Genomic DNA, 20,807 nt, shown 5'->3' with positions numbered 1-20,807 from the left:
GGAAATCTGTTTCCATTGGAGTACATGTTGGTTTTCCATCTTTCATGTCCATGTAGTCTAGGAAATCCATGATCTTTTGCTTTTGATTGAGGAGATAGCTTCCATCTTCCTCTCGCTCTATTTGAACTCCAAGGTAAAAGCTGACATTTCCAAGACGCTTTACTTCAACCTCTTGGTTCAGGTGCTGAATTATTTCATCACAATCTTGTTGATCCTCATAACAAAGAAGAATATCATCTACATAAATCAGGATAAAAGTCCATTTGTTGTCTTTCTTTCTTGAGTACAGGCAGCGTTCTGCCCCACCTTGCTTGAATCCTTCTTTGATGAGCATTTGGTTCAGTTTCTGATTCCAGGCCCTTGCAGCCTGTTTCAGTCCATAAATGCTCTTCTGCAGTTTGCATACAAGTCCTCTGTCTTTGGACTGTTCAAATCCAGGAGGCTGTGTCATATACACATCTTCTTCCAGCTCTCCATGAAGAAAAGCAGTTTTCACATCCAGATGCTCCACATGCATCTTCCTTGCGGCTGCTATGCTCAGTAGCGTTCTTACTGAAGTGTGTTTCACTACTGGTGCGAAGGTTTCATCATAGTCTTCTCCATACTTCTGGGAATATCCCTTTGCAACTAGTCTTGCTTTGTACTTTTGTACTTCTCCATCTGCATCAAGTTTGGTTTTTGAAAATCCATTTGCATCCTACTGTCCTTTTTCCAGGTGGTAGTTCTGTGAGAATCCATGTCTTGTTCTGGATCAGAGAATCAATTTCTTCTTTTGCAGCTTTTCTCCATTTCTCTGCTTCTCTTGCTGGCATTCCTTCTATGTCTTCCCAGCTAGAAGGTTCTGGTACAGCTTCTGTTTTTGCCAGGTAAGAGAATTTCAGTGGTGGAACTCCTTTGTTTGTTCTGTCTGAGCGTCTGACACTTGGCTCTGCTTCCCCTTCTCTTTCTGTGGGCTCTGCAGGTGTCTCTTGCGTCTCAGTCAGGTCCCAGAGTTGCACAATCTCTGGCTGCTGTGCTGCATCAGCTTCCTTTGGTGTAGACTCTCTGGTGTCAGGCTTGCTTGCCTTCTCTTCTTCATCAATGTACACCACATGGCGGATCTTCACCGTGTCTGTCTCTGGGTTGAGGATTCGATATCCCTTGCATCCCAGTGCATATCCAACAAATATGCCTGCTTCTGTTCTGAGATCCATCTTAGACCTCTTTTCCTTCGGAACATAAGTGTAGGCTTTTGATCCAAACACTCTCAGATGCCTTACATTGGGCTTGCGGTTGTACCACAGTTCAAATGGTGTGCTGCTTGCACCCTTTGTAGGTAGCATGTTCTGCAGATAGGCAGCAGTGTTGATAGCTTCTCCCCAATATTTTTGAGGTAGCTGTGCTTCTTGCAGCATGCTCCTGCACATTTCTGTGAGAGAACGATTTTTCCTTTCTGCTATCCCGTTGAGTTCGGGGGTGTATGGCACGGTCAGGTGATGCTCTATTCCTTCATCTGCTAGGAAGCTTGTCATCTCCTTCCCCACGTACTCGCCTCCATTGTCTGTGCGGATAGCTATTGGTTTTCTCTGGAATCTGTTCTGCACCATTGCTAGGTACATCTTGAATTTTTCCAGTACTTGGCTCTTTTCCTTGAGCAGGTAAATCACAGTAAATCTTGAAAAATCATCAGTAAAAGTCAGAAAGTACTTACTTCCACTGGGGGTTACTGTTCCCATGGGTCCACAGACATCACTGTGAATCAGCTCCAGTGGTCTTGTCGTCTGCTTCTCACTCTGTTTGGTGAAAGAAGGTCTTGTGCCTTTGGCTTGAATACAGCAAACACATTTCTCTGCATCAGGACATTTTCTCATTTGCAAATCATTAGTCAGATTCTGCCTTTCAAGCTGATATATATAATCCATATTAGCATGTCCAAGCCTTCTATGGATAAGACTAGTACAATTCTTGTGAGTGCACTTTTCAATTAAATTCACTGCGCCTTCAGAGCAATCCAGCATATACAGGCCATCTTCTAATGTGCCTTGTGCAATTAATTCACCTTCATTGCTAATAAAACATTTCTCTCCTTTGAATACAGTCTCGATTCCTCTTTTGGCCATAGCAGAAACCGATATTAAATTAGATTTAAGTTCAGGTACGTATAGACAATCAGTGATCTGCACTTCTCTAGTTTGGCCACTGGGTAGTGCACAACATGCAGATACGGTCCCTTGTCCCCGAGCCGTTAAAGCCTCTCCATTTGCTGTATACAATTTATCGTGGCTTTCATTCATCTCATTAAAAAACTTCTCGTTGTTGCAAAGATGGTTAGTACACGCACTGTCAATTGCCCATTTGCATATGCTTTGATCATTTTTACCAACATTTAAACAATTCTTATCAGATCTGCTTTTCCTTTGACCATCGGCATTAGGTGACTTAATGGCTGCATTAGCATTCCTAAAGCCCTTTGTTCCCGTCCATCGTGGCGGTTGCTTGCTAACTCTCTGTGAATCACGAAACCAACAGTCTTCCTTTAAATGTCCTTTCTTTCTGCAGACGCTGCAGGAGAAATCATTTCTTGAACTGACTCTTAAAGCTAGCTCTCTTGGCTCACTTATATGATCCAGTTTGCTAAAACATTCCTCTTGCAGTCTTGCAAGTACATAGTTTAAGCTTAAATTTTCTCTCATTTCCAAAACATGTACTATGTTTGTATAAGATTGAGGAAGACTAGACAGCAAAATTATAGCTAGATCCTCATCCTGGATCTCCTTTCCAAGGGATCTTAATTTCTGTGTTAATTCCATGAAATTTGCAATATGATCTTTCAATTTTTCCTGAGGCTTCATCTCAATCCGATACAATTGCCTCATTAGCAAAATTTTAGTTTTAATTGATTCTTGACGGTTTATTTCTAGAAGAGACGTCCACATTTGTCTAGAAGTGGGCTCATGAATAACTCTTATCAATTGTTTATCACTTAAAGCATTAATGATAATAGATCTTGCCTTATTGTCGTGCTTGACCCATTTGACTTCCTTCTGAGGATCTCCAGTCGGTTTTTCATCTGTTATTGCAGACCAGACGTCCAGTTGAATAAGATGGGCTTTTATTCTTTCTGCCCAAAGATCATAGTTCCTCCCGTCGCCTAGTCGGTTGATCTGGAACCCCTGCTGTGCTCCCCAGGAGTCCGCCATCTTTCCTCTATTGTCTGCCCTCTGTGCTTTAGCCTGCGGCTACGGCAGAACTTTTATTGCTCTCTCTTAACTTCAGCTTGCGTTAATTGCCTCTGGGCCCATAACCCTGTTAGAGCGAGTGTTAAACTACGCTGCGGAATTAAACGCCGAGCTGGTCAGAGAGGCAAAAGCTTTATTTGAGGAAGTTACATACTTGAGGGAAAGGGGGAGAGATAGATCCTAGCTATCTGACTACATCTTGCAGAGACAGAGAAGAAGTGTGGCAGGAGAGAGAAGAAGCAGGATATTGCCCTGTTTAGCCCAATAGGAGACAAGACAAGGAAATGACCCCCAGGAAACAAGAGAGGTGCTACTCTCACTGTCCTAACTAAGTGATCCTTGCTGCCCCCTGCATGGTAGGCTCTTCTTACTTCTTGCTGCTGCAGTACACCAGACATTGTTATTTCTAACACAACAGACCTTTCAGTCATTAACTCAAATTATAGCACTTATGTATGTGTTTTGTTACCAGAGCTTTTTCCAGAATCCAAAATCTACTTTTAATGTATACATTAAACAAGGGGGAGCTAAAGGCACTAGATTTGCAGTTTGTGATCTAAGATGATGAGATTATGTTCTACCAGTACCAGTTTTTAAAGCCTTGACCTGGTTACAAGTTGGTGGCTGGGTCCACTTGAAAATGTCCACTTTGAGTTCTATATCCCAAAACATTTATATCTGAAGTTGCATCTCAGCCTGTAGGTGCCCTGACATCCTTGAAGATCACCTGAAGCAGCTCTGCCATTTGAGCAAAAGATCAAGGGCCTTCTCTAGGGCTGGGTCTGACTTGCACAACTCCCACCCCAGGAAGGCAGGTCCATACACCTCTCTGCTGGTCTTCAGACACTAAACTCTCCTTTTAGGAAAGCATTTGTTTCTGGTCCGCCTTTCTCAGTGAGACTCAAAGTGAATTACACAGCATAAATAAATAATTTGCTGAATTAGGGTAATAACCTTGTTGACCTTTGGATGATGCAATACAGAAATGTATGTAGAGTTTGGAGTTTTTCAGACTATTTCATAGTATTTTATTTTGCTGAGTTTGCTAATTATTTGATTTTAATTGCAGCTTTTTCTTGATTATTCATTGTCTGTTTGAATTGATGTTCATTTTCTTGGAAGCTGTTTCATAGGCTGGTTCGCCACCTGCGGCCATTCCTGGAAAAGGCTGATGTGGCCAGCTAGACATTTCTGGGTAACAACCATGATTAGATTATTGTGGGACTAACTTGGAAGAATGTCTGGAACCTTCAATTAGTGCCAAAAGTGGCCACAAAAGTCCTGATTGGGGCTCACCAAGGAGACCATATGACACCATGTTACGCCAACAGCTCTAGCTGGGTTGCCAATCTCAAGATTATCTTGAGAAGCTCTCGGCAGTTTAGGAGGGACTGCTTCCCTACGCAGGAGCCTGCCCATTACCCTGAGATCAGCTACAGCTGTCCTGTACAGTAACAAAGATAAATTTGGTGCTTGCTGATTCTAAGGATTTTATTATACTTTTCAAAATAATATGAGAATCAGAACTCTCCGTGATATGAATGGTAAAATAAGGGGAGCTGACTGCTCTACTGCCTCTATTCTAGAGCATCTAAATGCAAACCTTCCTAGCTTTATGATGCAGTCTCCTGTGCCTTCTTGGACCCCTGAATGCTAGCCTCTGCCTCTTCCTACTTTTCATTTCTTGGAATTTACAAAGCGACACACAGAAATGAGAATATCAGGACTTTAAGAAGAGTAAGAGTAAAATCAAGTAGGGAGTCCTCTCTGTACCGCTGCCTCTTTGTCCTCTGTCCATGCTTAGGGCTCCCAGGGTTCTCAACCCTACTTCTTCAGCAGGCCTAGCCTCCTTGGCTGGCACTCTAAACACATCTGGGTCCTTGTGCCTGCTTCCAATGCCAACATTCCTGTGCCCGCTCTGTAATGCCACCTTTCTAGGATTGCCAAATGCTAGAAAGAGTAGCCCGCCCATCTTTCAGTAGCCCTAACAGTTATATATCGGAGCAACAAGCTTCTACTTACCCAAAGTAGCCCACAGGATCCTCAAACAGAGTGCTAGCCTAGGTGGCCCTGTGCTAGGATCCAGCACTGGCAGGGTCTGATTTCTCAATCCTGGATAAAAAAATCCAGAACCATAATCCGGATTTGATGTACTAACCTCTTACTGATCCTCAGGAACCACATAGGGGGCAAAGCGGTGGGAGGGGTATTGGCAGAAATCGCTGCCTCCTCTTCCCCAAACAGAAATGCTGTTATGTTGGAGACACTGCGTGGCTGAATGCTTGCCAGTAGGTGCAGAATGCCTTTCCCACACTGGTGAGTAGCTGTGAACAGCTCCCTTCCTCACGCATCTTGGGTACAAATTCCTGGGACTGAAGGTATATGGCTCCTTGTGGTCTTCAGCCCTACAACCTCCCTCTCTCTCTCTCTTTTTTTTAGGGAACTAAAAACTGTTGGCAGTGTATCTACCGACCAGCATTTAACACCTTCTCTGGTCCTTCTTTCTTCACTGCAGTAAAAAACCCGAGCCAATCCTGTCCATCACCCCTACGGGCTACCCCAAAGAAGGCACCTACCACCCCATCTACATCATCCCAGACCAGATGGAGCAGTGCATTTATGCAACCGAGGTAATGAACAGAAGCTCACTCCTTGACCCTGCCTGTTTAGCTCAGGGGACCACAGAAGACGAGCACCAAGTTCTTGTGCCGTAGTGACTTAAAGGAATCTCCGCAGGCAGAGGCAGCAAACCTCTAAATACCAGGACTAGAAGGTAACCCAGGCATCTGGATGCCCTGCTCCTTGCCTTTCCAGGACTACTGATTGGCCACTGTGTGAAAGAGGAGGCTGGACTACAAGGCGGACCTTTGGTCCAGTCCAGCAGGGCTCTTCCTATCATGCAAACAAAAAACAGGTATTCATTTCTTAGCTATCAGTGGGTTCCTCTCCCACAGCAGGAACCTATCCCAGGAAGTCTTAACACAGATTAAATTACTCTTGCCCCTCCCCTTAGGAAGTCGCGGGCTGTCCATCTCCTTAAAGGCTTACGGGCTTCCTTTACTTGGCAACTTTTTAAAAAATCTGTGTGTGTGTGTGGGGGGGGGGTTCTTCTCGAAGTCACAGGCACCAGCCACTAGACGTTTGTCCTACCAATAACACAGCCAGAGTCAGGAACAGAGTTGGATTTTCTCTAGGGAAACTGCGCCCCAAACCTGCACAATTTTTTTCCCGGGTTGTTTTGCTCCAACCCTGGAAAAGTTTGTGTATTGAGTGTGGCAAAGGCCTCTTCAAACCATCCCCACCCCTCTTAATATGACTCCTGCCTTCACCCCAAGGCAAGAGCCTCGCTGGGCTGGAACAAACCTACCCAGCTACCCCTTTGGAATTGATCTAGACAATATCCTTCAAAACCAGCTTCTCAAACTGGGAACATTACAAAAAATATGAGAGTTTAAATTCAAAATTTAGGAATGTGCTGAATTTCATATTGTGTTAAATTTCATTCCAGCTCAGTGTTAGACATACTGCCTTCTCCAATCTTTCATTGCACAACTGTGAAATGTATCCTGGTAGTCAGTGCAGTATTGCAAAGTTTAAAAGCTACTTGCATGCGATTCACAGAGCATCAGAACAAATGCTTCTGCCTAAGCCCTTGTTTTGTAGGGGACGGGTGTCAGCCATCCGATACACCGTGTGGGATCTCGCTGTCTCTCTCCACCCACCTGAGTTCAGCATTCTTAAGGATGCACCTAGACCACCATTTCAAATACTGAGCTTTATGTGGTTGGGGGTGAGGGGGATAGGAAAGAGTAATCTGTTTTCCAAAACCCTGTTGGACTTAGGAGGACAGGTGAGTAGCTCTTAACCTTGAAGGAATGATGGTTTTGCAAATACAAATGTCACGGTAGCCCCAAACCACAGGCCTCTAAACATTCAAAACTTCCTGGGAAACCCAACTTACAAGGTATCGCACCTCTTATTGTATGATGAGGAGGACTTGGTCATGGCGTCCCACAGTGAAAGTAAAGAGGTTTGTTTGGAGTTTTGCAGACTCATGCAAATACTTGTGCATAAAGAAACCTCACCTTGGCTCTTAAAGCTCCACAAGTTAGCCTAGAGGCTGTGAAAATGCCGCAGATTCTCATGTTTGAAGGAGGATTTTCAAAACGGACATTTGAAATAGAGGGAAACATAATGGTTGCCACCATCCCAACTCTTAACAGCCTGGGCTTGACAGAAGGAACTCATGTTGCCTTGCTGCCCCTTCCCCTGCAACCACCAGTCTATAAACAGGGTAGTCGGCGTGCCAAAGGCTCCCTTCTCCTGTAATACTCATCCTGCGTGTGCATTCCTTGAGACCAAAGTTCGACAGCGTTCATTGAGCTGGCCGTCCCAGGGAGGCAAAGCTTCAACCACTTCCTGCTCTGGCTGTAGCGCCTCCCTAGCGCCTGATGGACTCCACAGACTGCTGTCCATGTGTCTGCTTCTCCAATTCCTCCCTCATGAAAACAGCACTTCTTATAGCACTCCATGCTTCTTGCTCTTCTGAGAGTGTTTTTAAGTGTAGCAGCTCCAAGAATGGCAGTCCATGGGGACTGAAGCGTAAGCCAGTGCTTGCTGTGTGGTTTCAGGTATAATTCTGAAATTATACCTAAATTCTGTGTGGTTTCAGGTATAATTCTGTGTGGTTTCAGGTATAATTCTGAAATTATACCTAAATTCTGTGTGGTTTCAGGTACAATTACAGGTTTATGTGTGTAAAACTCCAAAGGGTTGTTTTTTCTGTTTTTTTTTTAAAGGTGACAGTGTTAGGGACTGGTAAGTAAGAGACTAACCCCAGGTTGGCCTGATGGATATACTCAGCACCTCCGTTCTCTAAAACTTCTCCCATCTGTTCAATAACCGCTAAGAAATTTAGCCTATTGGGGTTCCCTGTTGCAATTATTTATTTACTAGTCAAGTTCATTCTTGAAAGAACTAGGAAGAGAAGTTTAGGTGAGTAGCCATGTTGGTCTATAGTACAGAACAGCAGGATTTGAGTCCAGTGGCACCTTAGAGACCAATAAGATTTTCAGATCGTAAGCTTTCAAGAGTCAGAGCATCGCGGAGGAAGAGTAGTTTAACCTCTTAAGAACCCTTCAGGGTATAGGAAAGTAGTTAATGCACAACCATGTGACAAAGCGTGTCTAGAGCTACTGAACAGGACTTGTGTGTGGGCAGGAATTTGAACTGTGGTGTCTGAACCCGGTCAGTCCCAACCAGCTGATAATCAAACTGGTAACAAGAGTATTATATTAACAAATTAGTAACAAATTATTATATTGAAATGTGTGGGCTAGCTAAGATACCTTACTACAAGAATATTATATTGCATTATTTTGAAAAAATATTTTATGTAGAATAAGCAAACATGTATCAGGCTGTGGTCTGTCAGTGCTCTCTGTATCTGTGAGCCCATCCCGTTCAGATTGATAATTAATACGGACACCAGTGTGGCATTTGGAAAAGTGATGAATATGCCTTGGGGGCCCTTGCCCAGATGTAGAGAAGGCTGCATGGCTGGGATCAGGTCTTCCCAAAGAAGACTTTGTGGGGGACTGAGAGAGAAGGCCCTGCTGCCACTGTGCTGGCCACAGCCTGCTCGGGGGCCCTGGGGAAGTTGCCACACAGGCACTGGCCTCCTGCCAGAATGGAAACCGGGGATGCTCAATGAGAGCAAACATCATGCATCGTTCCTTATTACTTTAGCTTATGTATAGCTTACCTGTCTCACTGAGACTCAAGGTGGATTACAGAGTACAGAAAGGGTGGGGGGGGGAAATGCAATAATGCATTCAAGGACATCAAATGAACAATGTAATAGAGACAGAAATACAAAACTAAATATCAGTACCAGGGGGGGGATACAAAATTAATTGATGTAAGCAGCAAACTACTAAGGCTACCATAGTGTAAGGAAGGCAGAAGGCAGGATCACACAGACATACGGCAATGCAGAATCTCCTCCCTGTCTCACTCCAATTCTATTTCCATTACAAGAATGACCTCCTGGGTGTTAGTTTTGTACAAATTGTGGAATTCTAGCGCTGTGGGAGCTTCCTGACCTGCTCAGACAGGCCGCTCCACCTGGCAGGAGCTATCACAGAGATCTGTGAGTGAGTTCTGGCATTAGGGGACTGGGGATTACGGAACAGGGAGCACGCAGGCTCCGCAGGGGCTCCCTGGAGCTTCTGCTATAGCAGCAGCCAAAGCTTCCTAACTCGAGCTAAACATGCACAGCTCCTGTTCTACAGGAAGTCTCGCCTGGTCAAGCTCTTGTACAAATCGTAAGGGTAAGCCAAATGTTTCATTTTATTTTCCTTAATGCATGCCGTGAATGCACAGGACAGCGACATCTGATAAAATTCTGCTGCTCTTAGTGTCAATTAACACTCCTTGGCAGTAGATACACTTTTGCCAACAGGAGCTAATGCGCCCTACGGGCAAGCAAGCCTTTCTCAGGCAGGCTGACGCACCCCCAGCTGCCAGAAAATAAGGTGACGGCAGTTAGAGAGGACCTTCCTCGCAGTAGACCCTGGAGCTGCCAGCTGCCGCAGCCTATCATTTCCAGTGTTTCAGTCTGGGCAAGAGAAGACTAGAAGGTGCCTTAGTAGGGAGTTAGGGTTCCCAACCTTCTCTCAGGTGCTCTTCCGGAAGATGAGTCAGGTTGGTCAGAAGTAAATTGTATACGAACAATTGATTGGAGACTGCCTCTAGAAACAGCACGCAGCCCCAACAGAGTGGGGGTCAGGCTCCTTCTCTGGGAAAGCCCTGAGTTAGAGCCACTCCGGACGGTCAAAGGCCAGCCAGCCAGGCCATCCCTGGAGCATTTTTGGAAGGGTGAGCTCCCCCCCCTCCCCGGACAAGCTACAGTCTTTCCCGCACCACTGCCAGGCCTCCTCACAGCTCCCCTCTCTCCCCCAGCCGTTCAGACCTTGGGCCAGATCCTGGTACAGCACACCAAGACCACCTCTGTATTGACTCTCTCACCCCCACCCCCAGCTCCACGTCCATCCTGTCCCCCTATTCCCTCCTCCAATGAGAGGACCGTGGGCAAAGCCTCCTCCCTCCAAGAGTTCACAAACTAGATCCAAGCCAAATCACCATTTAACCCCCAACAATATTGCTAGGCTCTATCTAGAGAAGATCAGTACACCAGCATCCCCACAAGAACACAACGGACAAGAGGCCCGTATCACCCATAAGTGGGGAAGGTCGTCCTAGTTCTTTTGAGAACATCATCAAAGGGCAGATTAGCCTTCTCTGAAGGTTACACCGTAGGATTCATAAAAGTCCCTCAAAGAAACGTTTGCAATCTTGCCTGCTTGGCAATATATGGTGGTTTCATTAGACCAGAATTGAAGGGGGGGGTGTATATTCCATAGTCATCTTAGCCCCCACAAAGGATAGGACTGAAACGTTTACACGGGCACATGAATCTCAGACCCTTTTGCATGGAGGTCATAAATAGAGCCTTTACAGCTTGCCTTCCTCCAACAGAAGACTCAAGGCAGCTAACGGTTATTCTGCATTGCGGAACCCTCTAATACCTTTTGGGGCTTCATCCTCAGCGCTGGGTACAGCGGGATCAGTCTTCTGGGCCTTGCCCTCTGGGGCTTCCTGGGAACTGCCCAGGACCAGTTACCTGGGCTTTGTTCTTTCACGAGGCTGCATTTGGGAGGGTATTTATTTATATCCCACCCTTCAATCTCATCCGTTCCCCAGGATAGTTTACAACATCATTAAGACCCTTTTTTAAAGTAACAAAAATCTTAAACACAAGAGCCAGCCAACAGAAGCCTGTTACTGAAGCCTAAAAAGCACTGAACAAATACAAGAAAAGTGAGTAAAAATAAGCCAGACGAAAAAAAGGAAGACACAAACCACTAGGTAAACCTGCAACAGTTTATACATCTACAGGATCCCCAAAGCCCCTCTAGGACAGTCTTCATTTACTGGAGTGATAATCGGCAGAGAAGAGACCAAATATCTCTTGGGAAGGTATTCCATGGACCATAGTCAAAGGTCCACATACCTTTGACTATAGAGAAACAGAGAAGAGGAGCTTTGCTGATGCCCTCAGTTCCTCAGGTGAGTCTGTGTGGGAGCAAGCGTCCTTGATACACTCGAGGCCTGGACCATATACAGCTTTGAAGGGCAGAACAAGTCATTTGAATCAGGCCCGGAAACGAATTAGCAGCAAGTACAGATGGAACAAACTCGGTATAATGGGGAATATGGCAGCTGCATTTTGGACTAAGGTTTGTGCTATCATGAAAGGGTTCCTGTCCTGGCCAGAAAGGGGCACAGCTGGCAAACCAGGGTAAAGGCACTCTGGCCCCTGCTGGCCCCTGCCTCCAACATGCAGACTCAACTTGTCAAGAAGAATGTAACCTATCCCAGACGACGACATTTTTTGACCACAATGGGTCGTCTGCTTTGTACCTATTAAGCATCAGCTTCGTGTCCTCCATCTGAAACATCACTGTCTCAAAACACTGGTTCAGAATTTCTACCACTTCTCCGGGATTAGACAGAGAGAGAGAGAGAGAGAAGGTTATATGCATTTTGATGACAACAGAGCCTAAATGTCATCACGGAAATGTAACCTATCTAGTAGGTATGAGATTTCAGCCTTAGTCTGGGGTGGCCTCTGAGACAACCAAGAGAATGGCCAATCACCTGCTCACCTGCGATTTGTTCTTCCCTGATTCTCTCAGGTGCCACTCATCCCACTCGCCTGCAAGGAGAGGAATGGGAAGGGACAGGAAACTGCAGAGTAAGGACGTGGGTCACCCTGGCTTTGCCTCTCAGCTTGTTACTTGAGCATAGCATCTCTTTAAAAAATCTTGTGATCTGCAGAGAACTTTTTTTTAGGTTATTCTTTATTCTGGGTCCGTTTGCTCATGAAAAACAAGGAGCATCCGTCCGCCTGAAGAAGAGACAGAGCTGATTTGCGTGCAGAAGGTCCTGAGGTCATTCCCTGGCACCTCCAGTTAAAGGACCCGTGGAAGGTGTTGGGGAAGACCCTTTTCCTACCTGGGACTTGGGAGAGCCACTGCCAGCCAGAGAAAACAGGATGGACCAATGATAAGACTCCATATAAAGCAACTTCATGTCTACAGCACATGCAATCCTCTTTTCTTTTCACCTTGTTTGTCTTGGTTTATTGTGGAATTAATGGTTATAACACAGGGCATCTATGGCTTTGGCAGTCTCCAATCAATTTTTGTTAGATATGTTACTTCCCATACTAGCTCTTGAAGAGTATGACTCATCTTTTTGGAACGACACCTGGGAGAACGTGAGAAGAGCTCACAGGTGAGTACACAATTTGCTGATCCTTGACTTTTAGTGTGCTGAGGGGGTGGGGGGCACAGACTTTGCCGTCTGGGGCCTGTTTTGATCATGAGCCTCTCTCCGTATTTACTCTTGCATCCAAAGCAGCAGCAGCTTCAGCATAAGATTTTGAGTCACCCCTCGGCTACAACCTTGAATGGAAGAGAAAGCCAGCCAAGGATACTGAAACAACATTAAACCCCAAATAGTAAAGGGTAACCAACCTCCCATTCCCCTTCTCCAGTAGGACCAGATTATCAGTCATCCAGGAAGGGAAACACACCTAAAGACACTCGTGGATATATTCTCCTATACCATATAAGAAAAACAGTGTGAGAATCACAGTATTTCTGCCGCCGCCACCACCTCAATAGGCCAAAATTTCACAAAGGTCTTACGTTTTATAGACTTCCATGAGCTATGGGACAGGTGAGATCTGGAACCCAGATCCCTTCTCCTTTTGTGTCTGTTGGTGCAACTCCCATATGCTGGGAATATGACCAGTAGACACCACCCATGATGTGGTTGGGAGGGAAAGGAATGCTGAAGTTTGCAGTACAGAGCGCAGGAGATTCTTCTGTGGGGCACTTGAGTTTCACAGCTGGCTGGAGGTGCAGTTTGACTGGGAACCTTTTTCTGCATCTTTTCCTGGTGGGACTGATTCCTTCCTTGGACAAGGGTTCACCAGGTGCTTAGAGGGCAAGGAGTTAAGGCTTAGCTGTTACTTTCCCTTCTAATATTTATTCCCCTCCATCTTTCATATTTATTTCTAGGTCTGAAGAGGATCCTCCTCCCGAGCTCTGGAATCTGGCATCTATATTTTATTTTATTTTCCTCCAAATTCTCAGCTAAAGGAATGTTTACAAAGCAGACTGAATGGACTCCTGGAGCAGCTGGCATCTCACCGTTATTCGTTGGTTTTTATCTATACAGTATTATAAAAAGACTCCTTTTTTAAAGGAAAAATATTTAATATTTATTCTTGCTGCTATTTTTAAAAGAATAATTATTTTTGCATTGAGAACAACAGAGTGACTCACAGATCCCAGGAAGAAGAACAACAGACGGATTGGAAAGTGAAAAGTTAGCCCTGGGTTTTCAGAGGTTTGTTGGGTCTTTTTTTCTTGAAGGGGTGGGTGGGCGAAAGGGAGGCTGATTTGGGATGGGGGAAGGGGAGGAATATTTGGGGGAGCCGTAAAGGAATAAAGGACGTTGTGCTAAGATTGTATAATCTGTAGAAAAGGCGGGCCCTTTTCCCACATAAGTGCCAGTAATTTTCACAGGTTTGTATACACTGTACTTTTGTTTATCTTTTTAATTGTTGAGGCGTTTCCTACTGTTCTGTGGGTTTCCCCCCCAGTCTACAGTGATTCTTCCTTCTCAGCCTGAAAAAAAGGTAATGCTGCCTGTCCAGTTTTGCCATTGGTAGGTGTCAAGAGTAAGAGTGTCCCCCCCACAAGATGTACATATAGATCCACTGGTATCATGGGATTGAGAAAGAAAAAACAATCCGAAGGGGCGATGTTCAGGGGGCAAAGGGGTGTGGAATATTCACTCAGGGGTGGAGGGTTTCTTATGAGTCAAAGGGTGGTGTCAAATTACTACCCAGTTGGCTGCAGGACACATCAAATCCACAAATGCTCATACACAAACACACAAACAATGGTAAGTTTACATGGCCTGACCTTGCTAGCAGCACTAACCACACTGTGAAGAATGCCAGTTATTCTTCGAGGAGCATTTAGTTTTTGTGCTTTCGCTCTGTGGTAGGAGAATTTATACGAGACTAGACATGGTTAATGTTACATGGTCAGTTCCTTGCGGCGGAGGGCGTGTGGAATTGAGGGGGTTAAAAAGGAGGTTTCACTCATATTCACAAGAGAGTCTCAGGAAGAGAAAGGGCAGCAGCAGCAGGTTTTGTTCCACCAGGGAGTCTGTCCTTGGAAGAGTCGCTTGGGGAGGCTCTCCTCCTCTCCCCGTCCATGCGGACTGCACTCCGGGGCAGCAGCTGGCTGTTCCGGCCCACCTGCCTTTGAACCCACCCAGCCACAAAGCAGGAATTTGGGTCAGACCGAAAGTGTTAAGACAGGTAACCAGAGGTTTTCACCCTTAGCCTGAAGTTCTTTGACTCGTGAAGGATTTTGGAATCAAGTGCAGTTTACAAAACAAGTTGGATTAATTTTCATGGATTAATTTTGCTTCCAAAATGAGCACCCATTGTTTAGAAACACAGAGACAATAATTTGAATTTTCAAACACAGAAAAGTCAACATCTTTTGTTATATTTTATGCAAGGGGGGTGGAATTGTGGTTTGAGAGCTGAAACTTAACTATATATTAACCAGTCTTTGGCAACTGCTTTTTCTTGTTTAATTCTAGGGGTTTTTTAAAAAAATTGAAAAGGAAGGTTTATATTATCAGCCTCACGTCGTAAACATAATGAATTGTCCTAGAAACATTATTTGAGTGTGCTTGTTGCTTTTAAAATTGTTTTAATTTTTTTTATTTAAAACACAAGAAATTCTGTATACAAGAAGTCTTTTGGAGATACTTTATATACATATTTAAATTGTATATACTGTATATTTATGTCATGTATATACCTCTTTCCAGCCAGTTCCCTTTCCCTTTTCTTTCTATGTATGGTCCCCTCCTCAAAAGAAAGTTATATAAAATATCTATTTTACTCAATAAAAACCAGTCTGCCTGATGCAGTCGTCTCACATTATGTTTTGCTCCATCTTTACTCACAAGTCATAAGGTTAGAAGCCATGAAGTCCAACCTAGAGCCACGTAAGCACTCCTGGATGTATATGGAGCCTCATGTGTGAAGTAGCTTCTCCATTCACATTTAGCAGCCAGTTTGGTGTAGTGGTTAAGAGCAGCAGGACTCTAATCTGGAGAACCAGGTTTGATTCCCCCCCTCCTCTGCTTGAAGCCAGCTGGGTGACCTTGGGTCAGTCACAGCTCCTTTCAGAGGTCTCTCAGGCCCACCCACCTCACAGGGTGATTGTTGTGGGGATAATAACACACTTTGTAAACTGCTCTGAGTGGGGCATTAAGTCGTCCTAAAGGGCTGTATATAAAACTATTATTATTATTATTATTATTATTATTATTATTATTAAGCTACATATATCCAGTTATGCAATTCCAAAGACTTAATAGCACCTATGATTTCAAAAGAAAAGGCAATTTCTGCCAAATCTCCCTTTCCACTGCAGACCCCTCTGATGCTGTTCCTCAGGATCTGCTGACCCTCCCACTCAGGGACAACATTTCCAGGGGTTCAGTGGACTGCAGAAGGAGAGAGCACTCTGTGAATCCCCCACGCCCCTTACAACAGACATGTGGCTTGTTTGAAAAGTGGCAGGAGGATCAGGGCCAGGATTCAACCATAAACACTTTGCTGTCTCAACATAGTTACAAAACAGCTATATCGGGCACCAATATGCTAAGAATGTAGGATATAAAGAACTAGTACTGGAGGGCATCCTTCATGAAAACAAAAAGCACCCCGGGTGCATCTCTTATCTCATAGAGCCAGTTTGGTGTAGTGGTTAAGAGCCGGGACTCTAATCTGGAGAACCGGGTCTGATTCCCCACTCCTCCACTTGAAGCCAGCTGGGTGACCTTGGGTCAGTCACAGCTCTCTCACAGCCCCACCCACCTCACAGGGTATTTGTTGTTGTGGGGATAATAATGGCATGCTTTGTAAACAGCTTTGAGTGGGCGTTAAGTTGTTCTGAAGAGCAGTATATAAATCAAATATTATTATTATATTATAGACTCTGCACAGGCATTCCTGTGATGCGCCTAGGCTTGCCCCGTAAGTCTTTAAAGTGCCACTGAACCAGTTTTCTTTTGCTACTAACAGGGCTGAAATTGCCCTATAAGGACAGTTCTGCCACCCTGCACTTTATATCCAGGTCTGTTTTTCCAATCCTCGAGGTATTCCAAGCATTCATTTGTATCGGTCATCTTCAAGGACCTTTCCAATCAGGACCCTACTGGAGACCACGATGCCCCCAAGTGTCGTGGTGGTGGGGGATACTGCGGCAGGGACAGAAGATCTTTTTTATCGTCCAGAAATGGGCCTCCTTGCTGAGAGGCCCCTTTTAGATGAAAAGCTTCTCCCGCCCCTTCTAAACCTTTCCCCTTGCCCCCCTACCCCAACCACAGGGGACTTGCTCCCTGAACTAATAGAGCAAAGTGTTAATGGGGAAACCATCAGGGAGCAATGTGTTAAAAGTGCTGACATGCCCCCCCCCCCATAGCTGTTTACAAGCAGCTGTCAACACATCACTGAAAAATTAGCCCCCACCCTACCCTGGGGTGCCGTGCCTGGTGTTAAATGTTGAAAAGGGCAAGGGAAAGTGATGGTTCTATTCTCAGTCCTGAAGTTGCAGGGGCTGGGGGGGGGGGCAGCATTTTAAACTGGAAAAGGTGCATTTCCAGCGTCTCAGGGGTTGTATGTGGCACTGTACCAAATAGTCACTTTTTTTCTCAGCTACAGAGAACAAGGGCGATGGAAAGTTTAAACCTGGTTGATTTCCCCCTTAGCATCACTTGAAGCAGAACTTGAACCAGTAACGTATACAGTTCGAGCAAGCCTCCAGCAAAAGACATGGTGTGTCTGATGTACATATTGTTTTTGCCTTGCTTTCCATGACACCTTCTAGCACTCTGGTAACTCCTCAGGAGTGCTAGAAGTGTCATGGGAAAGTGGTTCAGGAATCACATTAGATGGTCACTTGTGGGGAAGAAAACCCTTTTGGGAAGGTCTTCTAAACTTTATTGGTGCTAAAATACAAATGTTATTTAAAGCTCTAACTCACTGGCCTTTTAACTCCTTGAAAATGTGAAAAAGAAATCCCTAAAAGAATTTCAGATACATATCGGAGGGAATGCAGCATATGGTGGCACCTGGTGTAAAACCCAACAAAGTATTTCATCTGATCCATTCAGCCCTGTAATCTCCACACCAGCCATTGTTTAGTGTCTTCTCAGAGGATCGAGAGCATCCGCTTCAGAAAGCGCTGAAATCTTTTGGGGCACCTCACAAGAAATCTACACCGCCACCACCTACTTGGCATGCTCGAATCTAAAACCTTGCGGACGAACTCCTGCGCCAGAAATGTCTGGCGAAATGATCAACAAAGATGGATTCTTTTGACAATGTTGGGCATATCGCCAGCTCTTCCCAAATGGCGCTTCTGTCACCCTGTTAAAAACATGCCGGCATAATGATGCCTCTTCTTGCTAGCATTCTGTTCCACCTTTATAATGCTGGATAACCCAAGACTTAATATTATTACATACGTATAAGAACCTTACTGCGCTCCCCACATCTCCTGTTACCGCTCGCTTTAGTTTATTGATTTCTTACTATGTTGTCATTCTCCTGTATAGATTGTTTTGTAAAATTCCAATAAATTTTTAATAAAAAATACTGTAGACCAAGCAGCAAGTGTGGTCCATAGGTATATAATCAGATCTAAGAGGCAAGCTGAAGATACTCCTTCTGGTTTTGGGCAAGTTACTGATTTCTCAGCTGCAGGGGGTAAGATCTTCCTGACCAGGGTGCAGAACTAACAATAAAAATCAGTAAACCGCCAGATGGATCAGAAATGTTCCACGTAGATGCAGCCACAACAGTGGTACAACTTAGCAGAATCCAATATAGTTCACACGTTAATCTAATTACCAATTCACACAAATCAACCACCAAAGCTCTCACTCCCATAAATGCAAAGCACAAAAGAGACTGCACACATCTGGACAAAAACAAATAGAACCACACAGAAAACTGCTCAAGACAAACAGGAACCTTGTGGCAACTTAAGGACTAACATGTTTTCATCTGACAAACTTGCAGATTTCAGCCCACTTCCTCCAATGCATGAATGCCAAGAAATGAGAACAACTCGGTGCTTGACTTCTAAAGTATGACGAGATTCTGGGTTCAGAACAGCCCAGATTTCAAACCTGTCGCCAAACTGGCTGTGATTAATGAATATTACGGAATAAATATTCAGTACAGATTTGGGGCCGATTCTCACTTGCCACTTGCAGCATTAAGGGATGGCTTGCATGTGTGAATGAGCCACATTTGCAGATACCTAGCAACATGGAACTCTCATGGCCCCAGAAAACAGGACATTTCAGTGATGCAAGTTCACACGTTCAGTTTCAATGTAGGCTTGAGGCAGAGCAAGAGCCAGGATGAAGCGGCAAAAGTTTTTTTTTGAGGGACAGACAGCTGAATGTAATGTAGTGGGCGCCGAGGCAAGTCATCACGGAGATATCCCAGAACAAGAATGCTTGCCCTACCACTTCCTTACTTTGGGGTACGTTGGCCTGATAATCCTAACCGGGCAGTGGAGTAGCACTGCATAAATTCGAGATCCCTTAACAGAAACAAACCAACCCTTTAACATGAGAGTTGTTTAAAACAGAAGCATTTCAAGGCTATGTACTGGAGAATGATTCTGCAGAGAAAGAAGGGCCATCTGATCTGTGTCCACGAGAACCCCCACCTCACATACAAACCCTTCAGAAGTGGCTTCTGGGAGGGCAGTAAGGCTTCACCCCAAAGCATCCCCACAGTGCCCTCTGGTGTCTGCTCACTTTATCAACAAAGGACAAATCGAGCAGGAGTATTCCCTGCCAGAGTGCTGTTCCCAGCTCACTAGTACAACCTTCTTATAATTCCGGATGGGTAGCTATGTTAGGGCCAAGCTACAAGTGACGAATGACACTTGCCTGGCAAGTGAACAGACTCACGTGTATTCCTCCCTGTTCACTTGCCATTCACTTGTGCTCCACTCAATCAAGTGAAGTGCAAGCGAATGGCAAGTGAACAACTGGGAGGAATACACATAAGTCTGTTCACTTGCCAGGCAAGTGTCATTCGTCACTTGTAGCTTGGCCCTATGTCTGCTACACTAAAATTAAAGCAACCCCTTTGGCACCTTAAAGATTGACTGCATTTTATTCCACCACTATGGACTAGAGCTCCCTTCTTCAGAAGCAATGAGTGGATCTTCTCTAAAAGTCATTTTTCATGTCTCTCTGCTGCATTTTCCCACACTTCCTGCTTAAAATGTCTGCATATGAGGCACTCGTCACCTCTGAAGAAGTGGGCTCTAGGTCATGAAAGATAGCACTGGAATAAAATCTCTAAGGTGACACAAGAGTCGTCTTTATTCTTTACGTTTCTTATTAAACCTAGCTACATATAAATATGGTATTGTCAATTTGCTCCTTTAAAAAGCAAGTTTGTAGACCTTATTATTGCACAGAGGGAATTATAAATAAGGTAGAAATTGTGTATTTAAAAACTCAGGACTCTGTTTATGTGTGTTTCTGCCTTAGAAATGTTCCAAATATCAACTCCCTCTGTCTGGTATTCATCTAAGAAACCTGAAAAGGGGCGACTAAATAACATCAGGCTAACTAATGCCACTGGGCTAAGTTATAATTTGCCTCTTAGGTAAAACTTGACTAAGTTTACATAGGGTCAGGGCTTTTTTTCATCAGGAATGCGGTGGAACGGAGTTTCAGCACCTCTTGAAAATGGTCACATGGCTGGTGGCCGCGCCCCCTGATCTCCAGACAGAGGGGAGTTTAGATTGCCCTCCGCGCCGCTGAGTGGTGCGGAGGGCAATCTAAACTCCCCTATGTCTGGAGATCAGGGGGCGGGGCCACCAGCCATATGACCATTTTCTCCGAGGGCAACCCACTTAGTTCCACTACCTCTTTTCCTAGAAAAAAGCCCTGCATAGGGTGATTCCCCTGGTTCCTTTTCTTCCTCTTGTGACTGTTTAGCCTGAAGAAGTTGCCTGCATTACTCAAAGGCTTGCATGTGTGTGTGTGTGAAGTTGCAACCAACTTTTAGTCAGTCTCAGCAAGAGGTTCTCAAGGCAAGTGAGGATCTGAGGTGGTGTGGCATTGCCTTCCTCTGCAGAGTCTTCCTTCATGATCTCCCACCCAAGATTCACCCTGCATAGCATCCAAGATCTGACAAGATCCGGTTATGCCATGCCAGCCCACTGCCTCCGAATATTTTAAATGCTTGTTGTTAAGAACGTAGGATCGCTCTGTTCCTTCTGCATTACCACCTTAAAATATCCCTTCCTGGTCTTCCTAAGTCCCTCCTCCTCAGCTGCGCATCTCTGATTAGCTGTGGAGCTCTGGTAACATCTGCCC

At 44.9% G+C, this 20,807-nt stretch overlaps 1 protein-coding gene across 1 annotated transcript in view; it reads left to right on the top strand.

The window, feature by feature from the left end:
• The window catches only part of DLL3 (delta like canonical Notch ligand 3), a 56,001-nt gene extending 42,299 nt beyond the window's left edge, over nt 1–13,702 (top strand). Inside the window, exons 8-9 of the mRNA XM_054998746.1 lie at nt 5,734–5,848; nt 13,370–13,702. Of these exons, the coding sequence (XP_054854721.1) occupies nt 5,734–5,848; nt 13,370–13,375 (121 nt within the window). The 3' untranslated portion in view covers nt 13,376–13,702. The remainder of the gene's footprint in view (nt 1–5,733; nt 5,849–13,369) is intronic.
• Nucleotides 13,703–20,807: the final 7,105 nt, after the last annotated feature.

This window comes from Eublepharis macularius, chromosome 15 (assembly GCF_028583425.1).
Source record: "Eublepharis macularius isolate TG4126 chromosome 15, MPM_Emac_v1.0, whole genome shotgun sequence".
NCBI classification, from domain to species: domain Eukaryota; kingdom Metazoa; phylum Chordata; class Lepidosauria; order Squamata; family Eublepharidae; genus Eublepharis; species Eublepharis macularius.
The sequence above is the reverse complement of the archived record's forward strand: the minus strand, read 5'-3'. Positions and strand labels throughout refer to the sequence as shown.